Source organism: Pristis pectinata, chromosome 26 (genome assembly GCF_009764475.1).
Source record: "Pristis pectinata isolate sPriPec2 chromosome 26, sPriPec2.1.pri, whole genome shotgun sequence".
Taxonomy (NCBI): domain Eukaryota; kingdom Metazoa; phylum Chordata; class Chondrichthyes; order Rhinopristiformes; family Pristidae; genus Pristis; species Pristis pectinata.
In genome coordinates this window covers 4,432,513-4,449,435 of record NC_067430.1, presented here as the reverse complement: position 1 = coordinate 4,449,435, position 16,923 = coordinate 4,432,513, and the positions used below count along the sequence as shown (strand labels likewise).

The window sequence follows — 16,923 nt, the reverse complement described above, 5'->3', positions numbered from 1 at the left end:
CTTAACCTTTCAATCCCTGTTAAATTGTGCTTTTATTTAGTGTTTTCGGCTAAATTGAGAATACAAGTTGTGCTTTGTTCTACTCCATTTTCAATTTTGAAACCTGTACTCCAGGCTAAGTTCATGAGGGCCTTGTATCCACTGGCAACAGCACCATGCTGGTGGATATCTAAACCGTAGTGAGAAAGTGAGTGAGGCACATCCAAGTGTAGTGAACTTTAATTGGTGGTAATTGCAAAGTCTGGATCACCATGAAAGTAAAATCTGTTTGCAGAAATATCCAATTTGGAATATATGTAAGTGTGAGTTTAGAGCCATTTATTAATGCATTACCATGTTTTTACTTATTCTTTCTCCACTTCATTTCCTCAGCAATTGATGCTGTTGCAAACATTTAAAACTTGTTCTTGTGAATATACAGAATGGTCATGCAGCAAGTTGCTGTTTACTCCAGTTCTATATGACAAAGGTCTGAGAGTTGAGCTCCAGCAGATATTCCATCCAGTCTAAGGCCTGGAAATTCTAGTTGATTTGGGAACCACACAAAGCACATCGTGAACAATTTAGAACCTGGCTTTTCTCCCTTGCTAGCTATTTATAGTTTTGGATCTCCTTTTCTCATCCAGCAAACATTGGTTGAATCCTAGACACTAGTCAGAATTTCATATTGCATCCAGAAGGGGCTACCTTTCAACACTCTCCTAGAGTCAGCAATAATCATGGGTGCATCCCTGACCAGGTGGCGAATCTGCCTGCAAGGGAAGAAAATCTAGTTCTGCCACAGTAATTAATTGAAACTAACATAAGCTAGGTCTAGATCTCACACATCTCATTGGACAGTGTGGTAGCAGATAGTATTGCATTGAACCAGCATAACAGACTGAGGGAATGGCTTACTCCTGTTGCCTTTGTCATGCTTCTGTTGATGTCCAAAACTTTACCAAAACACACTGATATGTGGACAATTCAGAAAGAAGTAAAAGTATAAGTTTATCCAACTATTTGGAAGGCTTTTTTTACTCTTGTGTTTTATGCACCTTTCACACCAAACAGTTCCAGCTGTCCATCCCTGTGGTACCGTAGATGTAACTTGAGGCACAAGTTAATGTTAAATGCTTGAGCTTTGGTATAGGTCAAAGTAATCTAATATGGCATTATTCATGTGGCTTCATGTAATGTGGGAATAAGTAGGAGCATGTACCTTTTTATCAGCAACATTCAACTAATATTTTACTCAGGAGAGCCTCAATTTGTTAACATGGGTTATACTTAGATATATGGAGGATGCAGTTAGCAAAAAAAAATGAGCGAGTCCCTTTGGGTAGGTTACCTCTGTGAGAAGTAGAAGGCCAATCTTCCTGTATTGGTGGACAAGGTAAGTACTCATTATTTCTTATCTGACAGGAGAAAGCCATTCAGCCTATCAAGTCCATGCCAGCTCTCAAAACACTCATCAGTCTCATTTCCTCCATTCAGAGTCTTCGAGTAATACAGCACGGAAACGGGTCCTTTGGCCCAACTCATCCATGCCGACAAAGGTCATGTCATAGAAACATAGAAAACCTACAGCACAATTCAGGCCCTTCGGCCCACAAAGTTGTGCCGAACATGTCCCTACCTTAGAAATTACTAGGTTTACCCATAGCCCTCTATTTTTCTCAGCTCCATGTACCTACCCAAAAGTCTCTTAAAAGACCCTATCGTATCCGCCTCCACCACCGTTGCTGGCAGCCCATTCCACGCACTCACCACTCTGAGTAAAAAACTTACCCCTGACATCTCCCCTATACCTACTCCCCAGCACCTTAAACCTGTGTCCTCTTCTAGCAACCATTTCAGCCCTGGGAAAAAGCCTCTGACTATCCACCCGATGAATGCCTCTCATCATCTTATACACCTCTGTCAGGTTCCCCCTCATCCTCCGTTGCTCCAAGGAGAAAAGGCCGAGTTCCCTCAACCCGTTCTCATAAGGCATGTCATTTCAACCTTTCCATTTATTTCCCTGTAACCTACTCCTCATCCCATGCCCGTCAACTCTTTCTCTCCCCCCCCCCCCCCCCCCCCCCACCACCCCCACCGATCCACCTGCCTAAAGTAGGGGCAAATTTCAGTAACCCAGTTAACCGACCAGGATGTCTTTAGTACATGGGAGGAGGTGAGTATCTGGGGGAAACCTGCACATTCAAGGGATCATGCAAGTTCCACATAGCCAGCAACTAATGCTGTGCCAATGTGCTGCCCAGTCTTTTCGTTAACCCTGAGATTACCATCAATGCAACCAATCCTAAAGACTGTAACGCTAGTGTGCCCCTGGGTACAACTACAGCCGTTATTTCGACACATGGTCTTGGGAAGAAAAATATACACAAGCAGAACCAGTGTGCAACTCAATAACATTCCAGTTTATTTTAAAAATATTACTTGTAAGATAAATAGGTATTTCAGCTGCCTAAACTTGTTCTGCCTGTTGTTTCAGGGGGCAGCTCCATCAGCAGTGCTGTGAAAAATGGACCATGGTCTCTGAAGAGACACAAGCAAAAATGGCAAGAATGGCAGCTGCAGCTGCTTGGGGACTTGGTATGTAATTATGCTCAATTCTGGGGGAAGGTAAAGCACGGCTAGCATTGTTATCTCCCTTCTGTAACAGAACCAGTTTATTAAAGATGATCATGCATTGTGCACAGACAGAGCTACAGGTCTTTCTCACAATCACCACAGATTTGAATGCTGAGTTGGCAAAGTTCACCGTTTGCTGAATTCTGTACCTTAACGTTCGTATAAAGCTCTTTCTTACTTCCTGTTGCCTGGCTTAAAGCTCAAATCCTTGATGGGTTATTGCATAGAATTACAGGCTCAGTTTGTTCTCCAAGCACATCACCTCTCTCCTCATTTCTGAGCATAATATTTTATCTCCTCCCTCCTTCTTCTTAGTGCAGTTATTAGCATCCTCTTAAATATATTGATGCAACTTTTGTCCACTATTCCAGGATCAGCATTATTCTGCTTGCTGGCCACTCATGGGTAAAGAAGTTAGAGCACAAAGCCGCAATCATGATAGACTTTCATGGTGTTGGCTTCTGATGTTCAAGTTAATGTTTTTAAACAGAAGTATTTTAAAAATTTTTGACAATTATTATATTCTGTAACAAAATGCAGCTTTGTAGGCACTCCCACGCAATGCAGTACTATCACTACTTGTGAATGGCATCATTTGATCTTCTCCATCACCGCTGAGTTGTTGACTTGGCTACAGTGCAGTGGGAAGGGAGAAGAGAAGCCATTCCTGGGCCATTGTGGCACAGAAGGGAGCAGTAGTTCCAACAAGGTCTGTGATTCATTTAGTCACTTCTTGCTTTTGCCTCTGTGGGTGGTTAGAACAGGGACATGAATGAGAACTATGTGGTATGGAGTGGGTAAAGGAAGGACGTCACACCCTCAATAAAGAATTTGTTCATTGCTCTGTAGTAAAAATACCTCTCAGCTTGGTTATTTTTCTCATTTGCCAAGAGCACCATTGACTACAGGGGAGAGACCACTGGCAGCTGTCAGGCTCCAGATCATGCTACTGATGTTAAATAAAATGTAATTCTTTAGGGACCAGGTATTTTTCTGTTATCAGGTTGTTGGATGCAATTAATTAACACGGAGATCTTAGTAACATAACTCCCTTTGGTCAAATTTCACAATCTAAAACAATTTTATTTTCACTCTTCTATTTTTTTCTATATACGTTACAAGCGAAAGATCAGAAAATATTTTTTTTTGAAGTAATTAACCTTTATATCGCCAGCACTACCAATCCTGGTTCTATTGATGAAAATACTCAAAACCCAGGAAGAGTTCTACTGATGTGGTTAGGTGCTCGGGGCACAGTGGTAAAGCTGCTGGACTGCCAACCAGAAGCATGATCCATGAGCTCATGATCCACCCACATGGGTTCAAATTCTTACATCCACAGCTAAATAGTTCAGTTAATTAGGTTCTAGAATTAAAAGCAAAATCTGGTATTGATAATGGTGACCGTGAAATTATGGGTTCACTAATGCTCTTCAAGGAAGGAAGCCTGATGTCCTTGTCCATATAGTCGATTCGTAAGCTCCGAAACATTCTCAGTTTAATGATAATTATGGGCAGGCAATAAATACTAAACACTGATTTTTTTTAAAAAGTCCCACTGACCTGTTCATATTTATACATAATTCTTCAATACCAAAAATTTCTTTTGACTTGATTCAAAATACCTTTGAAGTTGGTTTCAAACATGAGAAATTCGGTTTTGTTCCAATTTCCTGAATGGACAATGTGATCCAAGAAGGAACACGCAGTTAATAAATTATCTTGCAGCTAATAGATTTTTCATGATGTGGAGGAAATAAAGAATACAAGTAGAGTTGGTGGAGAATTGAAATAAATGAAAATGGGGTAAATGTGCAAATTGTTTAAAGAGCCTGACATTTCCCCTTGTGAACTAGATATGATTACTTTTGTAAAAAAAAAGTTCCAAAAAACGATAATTGAGACAAGCAGCCTGTTATCTTTTGGAATTATTGGTTGATTTGGAAGTTCTTATGCAAGGTAGCAGTGTTCTGCAAATCAAGGCAAGTATGACGTTCATGGGATTTGATGCGAGAGGTAAATTCCAGATATAATAATATAAAAAAAATAATTTGGGGAGCAGTACAATAAAGATGATCAGTTTTGCTTAATCAAACAAATTTAGCACATACTGTAATAGTAAATTTGAACCATAAATTTTCATCAGATAACCCCCTAGCCAACAATATTTACATTGTGATAACTGTCCATCTTTATCAACAGGGCACTGGGATAGTATGGAGGAATACGCTTGTATGATTCCAAGAGATACACATGATGGTGCCTTCTACAGAGCAGTTCTGGCTTTGCATCAGGACCTCTTCTCCCTAGCTCAGCAGGTATGGTCTATTTTAACAGAATAATTATAAACCTGTCAGAGTAAACTCCAGCATTAGTTAATTGTATGGTTCTGTTGAGCCTTTTTTTAGTAAAATTGACATTTTGTAGTCAGTTTCTACTAAGGTTACACTCAGTTGGCTATATTGGGCAGGTCAAGTTATTTGCATGGCTGATCCCAGACTCCCAAAACATAGAGAGACACAAGAGACTGCAGATGCTGGAACCTGGAGCAACAAACGATCTGCTGGGGGAACTCAGTGGGTGGAACAGCCTCTGAGGTGGTGGGGGGGGGGGGGGGTGGTGCGTGGTTGGAATTGAAGACATTTCAGGTCGATACCCTGCAACAGGACTAAGAGTGGAGAAGGGAGATAACCAGTATAAACAAGAGAGGGCAACTAGTGAGACGGGCCAGAGGTGATTAGTGAACTGAGGGTGGTGGTGTGGTGAAGGATGATGGACAGATTGGGTCTGGTAGGGGAGGGGAGGGGAAGGACTGGAGTTGGGAGACTGTGGCAGTTGGATGATAGTTGGAGTCAGACAAACTAAAAAGAGGCAGATGGACAAAACCCAAACATACACTCTACTTCGTGAGTAGAGATTACAGCTGGGCAGAGGAGAAGCTTTTAGGCTATGTTGCAAGCTTCCTTGAAGAAATGCAACATTTCCACAAGCTCCTGAGTCTTTAGCTCATGACCATTCAAAGTACAAAAAAACTGTATAGGGAATATATGGAGCACACAGAGGCCATGCGTCAGTGGCAGAAGAAGTGGATCACATTACAAGGTATCCAGTAACCTACTAATTGAGTCTAAATATATGGGTGGAGCAATTCTAGAATATTGTCATTTGAACTAATGCAATAGATTGAAGAAGCTTAATTTGAATGTACTCGCATTACACAAATTAAAATTTCTTGATCTTTTGTATTGCTTTGGTCATTTTCGGTTGATTATTTTTCTGGAAGCAAATGGTGCACTGAAGGAAGAACATCTGCCGTGTGTCTCCTTGTGAATCAAGCCGCAGCCCTACAACGTGCACTTGAATGTATCATTGCTTTCAATTTCACGTTATATAAAGCAAACCAAAAAAGAGACTCCGGACATCTGATGGCAGTTTGTGCGAGCTGGCTTTACCCATATTCACTGCTGTATTTTCAACTGCCACCAAAACGTTGGAGAACGATCTATTCAAAAAAAGTTGTCCATCAGCGAACCATTAAATTACTGATGAAATCCAAATTAAGCAAACTCTAAAACATGTCACAGAATCTATGTGGAGTATGTACAGTTTACGCACTCAAAGTATGCTTTCAGAAAAAATGTGCAGATGCAAAAATGATGTGCATCTATTTGCAAAGCACTGAAGTACATTTATATTGATGCATAACTTACTGCCACATTAGTGATTGAAACTCTGGCCCTTCTAGTTCAGAGTACTTCTGTGTGTTTTTGGTTTTTGTTTTAATATTTGGCCTGTATTGGACACTTGAGTCATCTCTCCATAAGCATTACCTTTTTACCCCAATAACTTAAGTAAAACAAGGGCACCAAGTGCAGTTAAAAGGTCTTTCCAATTATTATTTTCAGCTCGTATTTAATTGTATATTCTCTCTTGCACTCTCTCTCACATGCGCTCTTGTGCGCGCTCTCTCTCTCTCTCTCTCTCTCTCTCTCTCTCTCTCTCTCTCTCTCTCTCTCTCTCTCGCTCTCTCTCTCTCGCTCTCGGCAGATGAAGTTTAATGTGGATAAGTGTGAGGCTATCCACTTTGGGAGCAGGAACAGGAAGGCGGATTATTATCTGAATGGTGTGGAGTTAGGTAAGGGGAAAATACAAAGGGATCTAGGAGTCCTTGTTCATCAGTCACTGAAAGTGAATGAGCAAGTGCAGCAGGCAATGATGAAGGCTAGTGGAATGTTGGCCTGTATTACAAGGGGAATTGAGTACAAAAGCAGAGATTCTTTTGCATTTGTACAGGGCCCTGGTGAGACCACTCCTGGAGTATTGTGTACAGTTTTGGTCTCCAGGGTTAAGGAAGGATATCCTGGCTATAGAGGGCGTGCAGCGTAGGTTTACGAGGTTAATTCCGGGGATGTTGGGACTGTCTTATGCTGAGAGGTTGGAGAGACTGGGATTGTACACGCTGGAATTGAGAAGATTGAGAGGGGATCTGATTGAAACATACAGGATTATTAAGGGATTGGACAAGATAGAGACAGGAAATATGTTCCAGATGTTGGGGAAGTCCAGGACCAGGGGGCATGATTTAAGAATAAGGGCTAGGCCATTTAGGACAGAGGTGAGGAAAAACTTCTTCTCCCAGAGGGTTGTGAATTTGTGGAATGCACTGCCTCAGAGGGCAGTGGAGGCCAATTCTCTGGGCACTTTCAAGAAGGAGCTAGATAGGTTTCTTATAGATAGGGGAAGCAAGGGATATGGGGACAAGGCAGGAACAGGATATTGATTGTTGAGGATCACCCATGATCTCAAAATGGTGGTGCAGACTCGAAGGGCCAAATGGTCTACTTCTGCTCCTATTGTCTATTGTCTCTCTCTCTCTCTCTCTCTCTCTCTCGCTCTCTCGCTCTCACTCACGCTCTCGCTCTCTCTCACACACACACACACACACACACACACACACACACACACACACACACACACACACACACACACACACACACACACACACACACACACACACGGTTATGGCTCAAGTCGTAAATGAATCTTAAAACCAGTCATTGAAAGTTTGAAAATGCCACTCGAATATAATGTTTGCTCCCACAGCTGCTTTTTGGGTCATATTGAATCCTGTCCTCCCGTCTAGTTGTAGAGATTCCTTACCTCATCCATAAATCATTTGCTGCTTTTGACAATTCAGTGTAACAAGAAGGGGCAGTATACTGTATAGCTAAGAATTTTATTATAATAATTACCTTGGACTACTTTTATTATTATTTGTTACCTATAGCTTCCTTTATGCTGGACACACCTTGGTCCTAAAGGACCAATGATATATTTCCTAGCCAATATATTTCCTACCTAATCCTAGCCAATGATATATTTCTTTTTATGTACTTCAGATGCAGAGCTGCCTCTCTCCCTGCCTTGCTGACCACATTTACTACTTATTTTTAAAGGTTTATTTTATCTACTTCTCTCTGCTATCATTATAAAGTTAAGTAGTAACAATGTTTCCTATTCAGAGGGAGGCTACCTAAGCAAATGCCTTTCTCATATTATTTCCAAGAGAATCTTTATGATACTCTAAAGCAGATGTTAGCTCCAACTGGAAAATGATGAGCTACATACTGTTATATACACCATATAGCTGTCCTGTACAAAGATCCATTTATAAATTAAGATTCAACAATTTAGTTTTCTGCATGAATTAAAGTTGACTTGTCTTAACACAGAATAAAAATGCTTTTTTTTATATAGAATTTTATCAATTCTGTTTGTTTTTGACAAGAAGCTTAAATGTAAGTGTGCAACCATCTGTTAAAGCAGTGTCAAGAGTTAAAATATTTTCTTGACCTTATAACCAATTACTGGAAAGGGGATATTTTAACTGTTAATGAACAAAAAAGGATGTCCCTGTGAGAGTTGGACAGTCTACCAAGAACGTATTAACAATAAAGTTATGACTTTTTACTTCCTGGATAAGCTGTGCAAAATCCCCATCATCTTGCATGTTACCAAACAAAGGACAGATGAGGTTATAGAGAGCCCATGGGTGAACTCCTGGTGCTCAAACCTGGATAAACATGAATGGAAACTTGGTGGAATTGCTGCCCTGCGGTACAGATTTATTCATTCTCGCCACTGAATTGCTTCTGATTGAATTTTTAGCTTCTGGCCACAGAATGTTGTGGAAGGAAGATAACTGGTGGTGTATTTTTTCCCTTGTCACAAAATCACTTGAGTAAATGGAAGTTCCCATTTTTGCCAGAATTTGAGGCGGGAGTACTTCCAGGGTATTGAAGGGATGAAGAATCCTGAGGATTGGGAGTAGAGGGGGCTGGGTTGAAAATTAATTCTCAAGGACAGAAGTGGCAGTATTGTTCACAGATAAGTTAACAAAGCGGTGAACTTGACAATTTTCCTTTTGATTGTAGTGCATTGATAAGGCCAGGGACCTGCTGGATACAGAATTGACTGCTATGGCTGGGGAGAGCTACAGTCGTGCCTATGGGGTGAGTCTAAAATAGATTGAACTACATGATTCTACATGAAATGCTCATGATGTATCATTCTGCAACCTTTTTCTCCCCAGTGATGTGAACAATTTATCTCTCACAATGGTTATGTGGAATAAGTGATGCAGCTCATCAGGTTCACACCTGTCATTTGGCCATTGGTACCAAGCTGCATAATGCTTGGTAATGAACTTCTGAAGAATTTTGTGCTGTGGCAGTCTTCAGTGATAGAGGTGCTCCATCTGTTCAGAAACAGTTTAAAATGCTATCCATTGTCTTTGCAGTGATGCCTTTGGAACCAATCAAAGATGATGCTGTATTTGTATTTAATTAGGAATCCTCAATCAAACCACCACTAAATGATGCAGCGTAAATATTTCCATAGTGGTTCATGGCATTACTTGCTTTATGATCTTGTGCAATGGTTTTATGGTTAATGAATTTAAAAATAGAAAATGTTTGATTAAAAATGGGAAATATTAATTCAATAGCTATGTTATTTACATGAATGTGGCAAATGCAGGTAATTAAAAGCACAGTAGTGAATAATTAAATGTTATTCTGCACCAGTATGAATTCTGTGCTGCAGATTTCAGGTGACTTATTTGTGTTTTTTGAGGCTGAATATTTGTCTGTGAAACAAAGTCACAACCTAGTTATGCCATGCCTTTTGTCTTGTAACACAAATCCAAATACGTGGCACTCTGGACAGATCCTTAGCTGAGATGGCAAAGTGTGATTTATAAGCCATTGAAATTAAGTTGAACAGCTGATTATGGTGGTTAGAGCAGCCATTGCTCATAATTACCATCTAATTTCATTATTTCAGCTTTCCTTTTCTTTAAAGTTCGGCTTTCCTTTTCTTTAAAGCGGTCTCAGACTGTCATACCTATGAGTTCAATCCAGAGTCTCCATTACTCAGCCTAAATTTTGTCAGTGTTAGAGAGCATAGATGAATAAGTCATGTTAAATACCAGGTGGGATCTTTGGGGCAAATTTTAAGCTTATTTGTTGAAATACGAGTCTGATCCACTGGTTACTTCTATTTGTTATTAAGAATGATATTGTATGGTTTTGCCTGTTGAGAAGTATTTATTGAGTGCAGATTTTAAAGATTAATGTTAATTAATTGGCATGGAATAGAATGAAGCAACAGTGTTTTTGTTGAGCAGTAGAGTAAGGAAGGAAGGGGAGAGGTTTTATGGTATAGAATTGGAAAGGCAAAATCTTGATTGGTTGCCTCATTGGCAGAGACTAAGGCAACGGAAGAGGCAGGTGTTGATATGTGGCCCTCTTGTATGTTCACGATGGCGAAGGCTGTGAAGTTGTACAGGATACAAGTTTGTGAACTATCTGATTCAGCTTCCATTGCCAGCAGGGAGATGGAATTGGTGACATTGACTAGAAATTTTCGGCAATTCTGGACCATAACCCAACGATGATAAATATAGTATTAAGTAGAATTTACTGCAGAGCGATGGATTTTTTTCTTGGAATGTACAATCGAGGATGTCTGAATTCTATTAGCACTGGCACCTCAACTCCTAAAGCTGATTACAGTTGATTTCCTTGTGTTATATTAATAAATCCTGTTTTGGTGGGAGGATTCAATTCTGGAGGAGGAGGGGCTATTGTACAGTCACTGGCTCCAAAGTTGCCCAATCTGAGAAATTCTTGTAAATGTCACAGAGACCAGCATTTCTCAAATAACACTAAAATGGTGCAACGTTATCTTTCATGAATTCCAGGAACCTGGTGTTAGTCATGGACTCTGATCCTTCCCTCCTCCTTTCCACATATACTGTCGATTTTTCATTCAGAATCAATGATCTGTTGGAGAAATCCTGTCTTTTTTGTCTCTGGCTTCTCCCAAATCCTAATCTGTCGTCTTGTTTGAATTGTTTACAGTAGAAACCCAAATCTGCTTTCAAACACTCAGGCCTTTTAACAATAAGTAACTGAACTCAAATCTAACTCGGTATTTTGGAATTTTGTCCAATAGAATCTGATCAACATAGAATAAATAGTGAATAAGTTCTGTATGATAGAAATATCTTAATATCAAACAGTCGGTTGTATTCATTGCAATCATTTACTTATCTAATGAAACACAAAAGTCTGGTAGTTCATGTCATTCCAGTTCATATCACAAATTTCTGATGTTAACAGGTCACTCCCAGAAGTGATTCCTTTGTGCCTGTGTTATCCAATATGTAATTGCCTCACCACAGAACTAGAAAGATGTAGCACTTCATTTATGTTTTGCTGTCCATTCTTTGCAAGATGAGGTAACTCAAACTTTCAAGACACAGGGCCACAAGTTACTTTGCAATTATTAAGTGAACAAATATCAGTGACGTCTCTTGCAATTCTTTTCACACACGATGTGATTCTGTATCAATCTTGGCATCAAATATACCACACTGAGCTTGTTAGTAGCTTTGGTCGGTATATCCACCAATTTGACTAGCCAAACAAAAGTGCACTCATTTTTTCTCTCTTTTTTTGTTGTTACTTTGGGCTGCAGGAAGTGGCAGTGCTGCCTCTTCGGTCCTGGTTAATTTGATCATCATTTTCTGTTCAGTAAGGCTTTTAAAGTAACCAGTTAACTCCTCCACATCATTCTCTCTGTCAGAGTAGATTTTGGCATATCCTGATTAGAGGATTTTTATTGCATTCACACTCCAATTGGAGAACACCTGCCAACTAGGCACTTTGACTTGTGCAGTGGTAATGCTTTAAGGACACTACGTATCGTTGATGGGAGGCCACTAACACTGCGCAATGTGAGTGTCTAACAGGATATCAACCCATAATTTTGAGTCTGAGCTCTAGTCTAGTTGGGCAATGTTGTCTGGAATGGGGATGGAACTCTACACTCTCAAAGTCCAAAATAGAAATGCAACCATTATATTAAATGCTTCTCTATGAGGGACTTTATATATGTTGACTAATTATAATATATCATTGGGTTAGAAACCTTTGTAATACAATATTGAATGTCACTGTTGATCACAGTGCAAGAAAATCATGAGGCTAATGTAGCTTCAAGAGCAATTCAACTCCTGTCAAAAAAAATGAAGCAGGCAATTTCAGTTCAATGTTCGGAGTTGAATGTCTGAGAGGAAATTATATTTAAGTTGAACTATTTTGATCTACAGTGAACATAGAAGAAAAATGACATGAATATCATAATAACATCAAGAGACAGAAACATCGTTTTTTATTTTATTTGAGAAAATATGAGTTACTCTGAAATCTTTTGAGATGATCTAACCACAGTAAGGAAAGCAGTAAAGGGAAGTGCAGTTTAGTGAAAGAACCATGATGAATTTCTAGTCTATGGATATAACCAGAGACAGCAAGGGTCAGGGGAATTCCAATTTATTCCCATTTTAGTCTCAAATTATTCTGCTTTTCCTCCTTCAGTTTTGGCGGCTTATTGTAGAGTTTTGTAAAGCGCTCTGAAATTTTTATCCCATTTTTATATTTAACAATTACTTGTACAAGGACAAACCATTAACAAGTTAGCCTTTTGTATATGATACGTTTTATAATTTGAGGCATTTGGTTTGATTCATTATTTTATGGCACAAAGAGAGCCATGGAATCAGCAAAATTTGTACATAAATTGCTATTTTAACAAAGTTACAAAGTTGCTCAAATTACTGGGAGGTGAATTCTACCTCCTTTGCTGTATTTGACAGGTGGATTCAATTAATACTATGCATTTATATCAAAGTAACTTTTTTGTACATGACTTTGCACAGACTTAATTCTTAAACCTTTTATCCTGTTTGTGTTATGTTGCAAGCATCGATATATTTGCATAATTTGACAGCTTGGCTCAGTTGGCAGTACGAGTTGAAGCCCCATTCCACAACTTGAATTTATGATCTCGCCTGATGAGTCTTTCAGATGTGGCAGTTTATGAAATTCTTCTGATGGCCTTGCCAATATTCTTGACTACTAATTTGCTCATGCCCGATAAAGTTATATGGGCTGGGTCAGATATCAAACAAAAATTATAAGTCCTTGGCTGAAATCAGGTTTGGGTTAGCGGCGGTTGGGTTGTGTTTGGATCAGGTTTTAATTTTATATAAAAGCAGATTATTTTTGTAGTGTGTATTTTGATTGCTATGTTTCTCACTGGAGTAGACCTAATCTACTAGTCTTAATAGGAAGCCATTAAACCCTATATCACCTCCACCCCAAAACCAAGGCAACCCCAGTCTCAGTCGTCAGACTGGTGTGCCGACAACGCACACTGTTACACGCATTTGGGTAGCTGACATGGGGTTCTGATGCAAGGTCTTGACTCAAAACATCGACCATCCCTCTGCCTCCACAGATGTTGTCTGACCCACTGAGTTCCTCCAGTAATCTGTTTTCTGCTTGAAAGGGTGGTGTCTACATTTTGCAGATCTGCTGTTGACAAATGTGATTAAGATTATTGTTTTTAAGATGGGTTAATGGTTGGGCTTTTTTGTTGGGGAGCTAGGTTGGTCAATTACATCTGGTGAAGCTTTGTTGCTTTGACATTGGAAGTTGGGGAGGAGATTCTGCCAGATTTTTCCTGAAATGAGCGACACTATAAAAATCTTTGCCCATAGTCAGGAAATAAATTTAATTGTTAGCTGGGGAAGGTGGTGCTCAACGGTGCATCATCTTATTCAGTAGATGATGTCAGTGATCTTAATTGCTCTCTTGTGTCTTCAAGTTGTGAATTATAAAACGTAAGCTGTGATTCTGTCGCTCTTTAGGCCATGGTATCATGTCAGATGCTGTCAGAGCTGGAAGAGGTAATCCAATATAAGCTTGTTCCAGAACGGAGGGACATCATCCGACAAACCTGGTGGGAACGACTTCAGGCAAGTTGGCTCTTATTTTTCAAGGCAGCAAAGAGTGTTACAGCCTCTGTTCAGCTTGAATACATGTGTTAATCAGAGACCAAGCACACACATCCAGTTCAACCAGTTGAAAATATTGTGCAGAGATCAATAGCTGCAAATGTCCTGACAGAGTCGGTGCATGTTGGCCCACCTATGTACCTTGTGTCTTATTCAGAGAAACTGAGGTAAGTTATATCCCCCACCTGAGATCGGCTTACTCCACATGGAATAAAAATTGAACCGAGGCCCTTTCTAGGTTAGGTTCATGTTATGTGGGATTGAATTTAGTTCGGAAAGTTCTATTCAGTCCTCTTCAATTGTGTACCTAGAGAAGTAGTGAAAATGTATGTGGATCAGATGCAAATTTGCAATTAAAGTTAGACATAGTTAACATCACTCGAGGTCTATACCGCAGTATTCTTGTAAATTACGAGATCCAAACACTTGGTCCTGAGACAACACCCAGACATTAGAAACAGTTCACAAAGTTCACATTCATTAGTCAGAAATGCTAGTACAATCACTATTTATGGTGGATTTGTAATTGTATGTATAAAGAACAGTTTGTTTTTTAAAAAAAAAGAACCTCCCCACTTCCAAATTAAGTTTTCAAGTCACAAATTCCACCAATCTGGCGTCTTGCGTTGTAGCCCTGAACTCTTGCGCAAGGAGCAGACTTGGAACTTACTCTTGTATTTACATTTTTTATTTGGTGGTTTACAGGGAATAATTTGGTGAATATAAATGTTGACAAGTAGATTGGTTAAGTCTGGGTACAAATGCAGAAATACTGTACTGAACAGAAACTTTTGGTTTCTTGTGTCAGGACTTCTACTTTCAGCACCTGTGAAGAGAATTGAGACTTTCAGTAACAATGGGTAACGTGGCATAACATGTTCATAACCTGGATACCAGAAATATTCTCTAGAAATTTGTAAACCTGGTGCGTTTTTTTTTAAATGGGGACACAAGAGACAACAGATGCTAGAATCTGGAGCAGCACAATCTGCTGGAGGAACTCAGCGGGTCGAGCAGTGCTTGTGAGGGGGAAAGGAATTGTTGATGTTTTGGGTTAGAACCTTGCATCAATGCTGAGTTCCTCCAGCAGATTATGTGTTGCTCTAGTTTTTTTTAAAGCCTCATTCTATCATTTAATTTTCTATTTTTTAATTAAAAAGCCCTGTAGAAAAATAGAATAAAAGTCACTTGCACACACAGTATCAAGATCAGGTTCACGTAGCTTTGTTTTTTTTCCTACAGTGTTTTTGAAGGAAAGCAGGAGCACGTTAAGACAAATGCTCCATTTTTTGTAAAAAGAGAACTTGTAGAGTGTCAGTCAAAGACAGCATTCCAGTCTTGTTTACGTATTCCAGGCTCTGCATGAAAAAATATGCAGGCCTTTTAGAGTTATTTTTAGTTCCTGGTTTTACAATCAATCACTTGTACCCCTAATACTGACTGCAACTAAAAATGAATAGACCAAATAATCCCCTATTTAATAACCTCTTTTCACGTTTTAATTTAGTTTCTGTGAGAGTCTGGTTTTTTTTTCAATTTACGTTTTATTTAATCCATTCATTGGCCGTTAACATTAGCAGGTCCGGCCCAATGATGTAAACCAGATTAGATCGTGTCACATGCACTAATAATGAGGTCTTTGGTTGTGTTTCTACTCGCAGTGCTTAGACTTAGTGTTTCTTTTTTCCCTAGTATTTTCTTCTCCTAAAAGGCATTGACTCGTACTGAGCTAGAATTCAAGTGTTGGCAGCTCTCTAGTACTGTACTCAATTGGCCTTTTGTCACGTGTCTGGTGGACAGGTTATATTCCTGCATATTATAAGTCTTGATTCTATTCACACTTGGCATCCACACATCCATACATTCCAATAAGAGAGGAAAATCTAGAATGGGAATTCAAATGATTTGTTTTCCTCTTTCTTCACTGAATTCAGCCAACTTGAGTCAAATTAATATTGAGTGTAGCACATTCTGAGAATACCACACTTGCCCACTAAACCATATGGAGGCCCAAAACAATATTATTTCACACATTCCCTTGTCCTTTCATGAATGCCGAGAGCCATCAGTATATGAGCTATTACTATTTGGATTAAAGAAAATAAGAACAAACTGAAGAGAATTGTTGGAATTATTGCACAGTTTTCAAGTATTCACTGCTGACCTTATTTCCTCCACAGGGCTGCCAACAGATCGTAGAGGACTGGCAGCGCATCCTAATGGTTCGCTCCCTTGTTATTGGGCCGCATGAAGATATGAGGACCTGGTTAAAGTACGCTAGCCTTTGTGGCAAGAATGGACGTTTGGTAAGAAATTAAATTTCAATACTGCAAGAACCTTGCATGATACAACTTTATGGGTGATGGAAAGAGGAATGTATCACATTACTATCCATTTCACTGTAATGGATACCTGAGGTCTTTGGTTTGTTTCACTATTTCACTATCCATTTCCTATAAGGAGAGGTTGGACAAACTTGGATTGTTTTCTCTGGAGTGGCAGAAGCTGAGGGGAAACCTGATGGAAGTTTATAAAATTATGGGAGGCATAGATAGGGTAGCCAGTCGGAATCTTTTTCCCAGGGTAGAAATGTTAAATACTAAAGGGCTTAGCTTTAGGATGAGTGGGAGAAAATTTAGAAGGGATGCGCGGGGCAAGTATTTTTTTTACGCCGAGATTGGTGGGTGCCTGGAATGTGCAGCCAGAGCAGGTAGTGGAAGCAGATGCAATTGAGGCATTCAGGAGGCTTTTAGACAGGCACATGAATGTGCAGGGAATGGAAGGATATGGATCATGTGCAGGTAGAAGGGATTCGTTTAGTTTGGCATCATGTTTGGCACAGACATTGTGGGCCAGAGGGCTTGTTCCGGTGCTGTACTGTT

The 16,923-nt window shown here is 39.6% G+C and overlaps 1 protein-coding gene across 5 annotated transcripts in view; it reads left to right on the top strand.

Annotated features, from left to right (window-relative positions):
- The window catches only part of mtor (mechanistic target of rapamycin kinase), a 237,425-nt gene that overhangs the window by 168,783 nt on the left and 51,719 nt on the right, over positions 1 to 16,923 (top strand). For all 5 annotated transcript variants that reach the window (XM_052039584.1, XM_052039580.1, XM_052039582.1 and 2 more), the window contains 5 exons: positions 2,477 to 2,577; positions 4,819 to 4,934; positions 9,051 to 9,128; positions 13,895 to 14,002; positions 16,222 to 16,347. In XM_052039584.1, the coding sequence (XP_051895544.1) occupies positions 2,477 to 2,577; positions 4,819 to 4,934; positions 9,051 to 9,128; positions 13,895 to 14,002; positions 16,222 to 16,347 (529 nt within the window). The remainder of the gene's footprint in view (positions 1 to 2,476; positions 2,578 to 4,818; positions 4,935 to 9,050; positions 9,129 to 13,894; positions 14,003 to 16,221; positions 16,348 to 16,923) is intronic.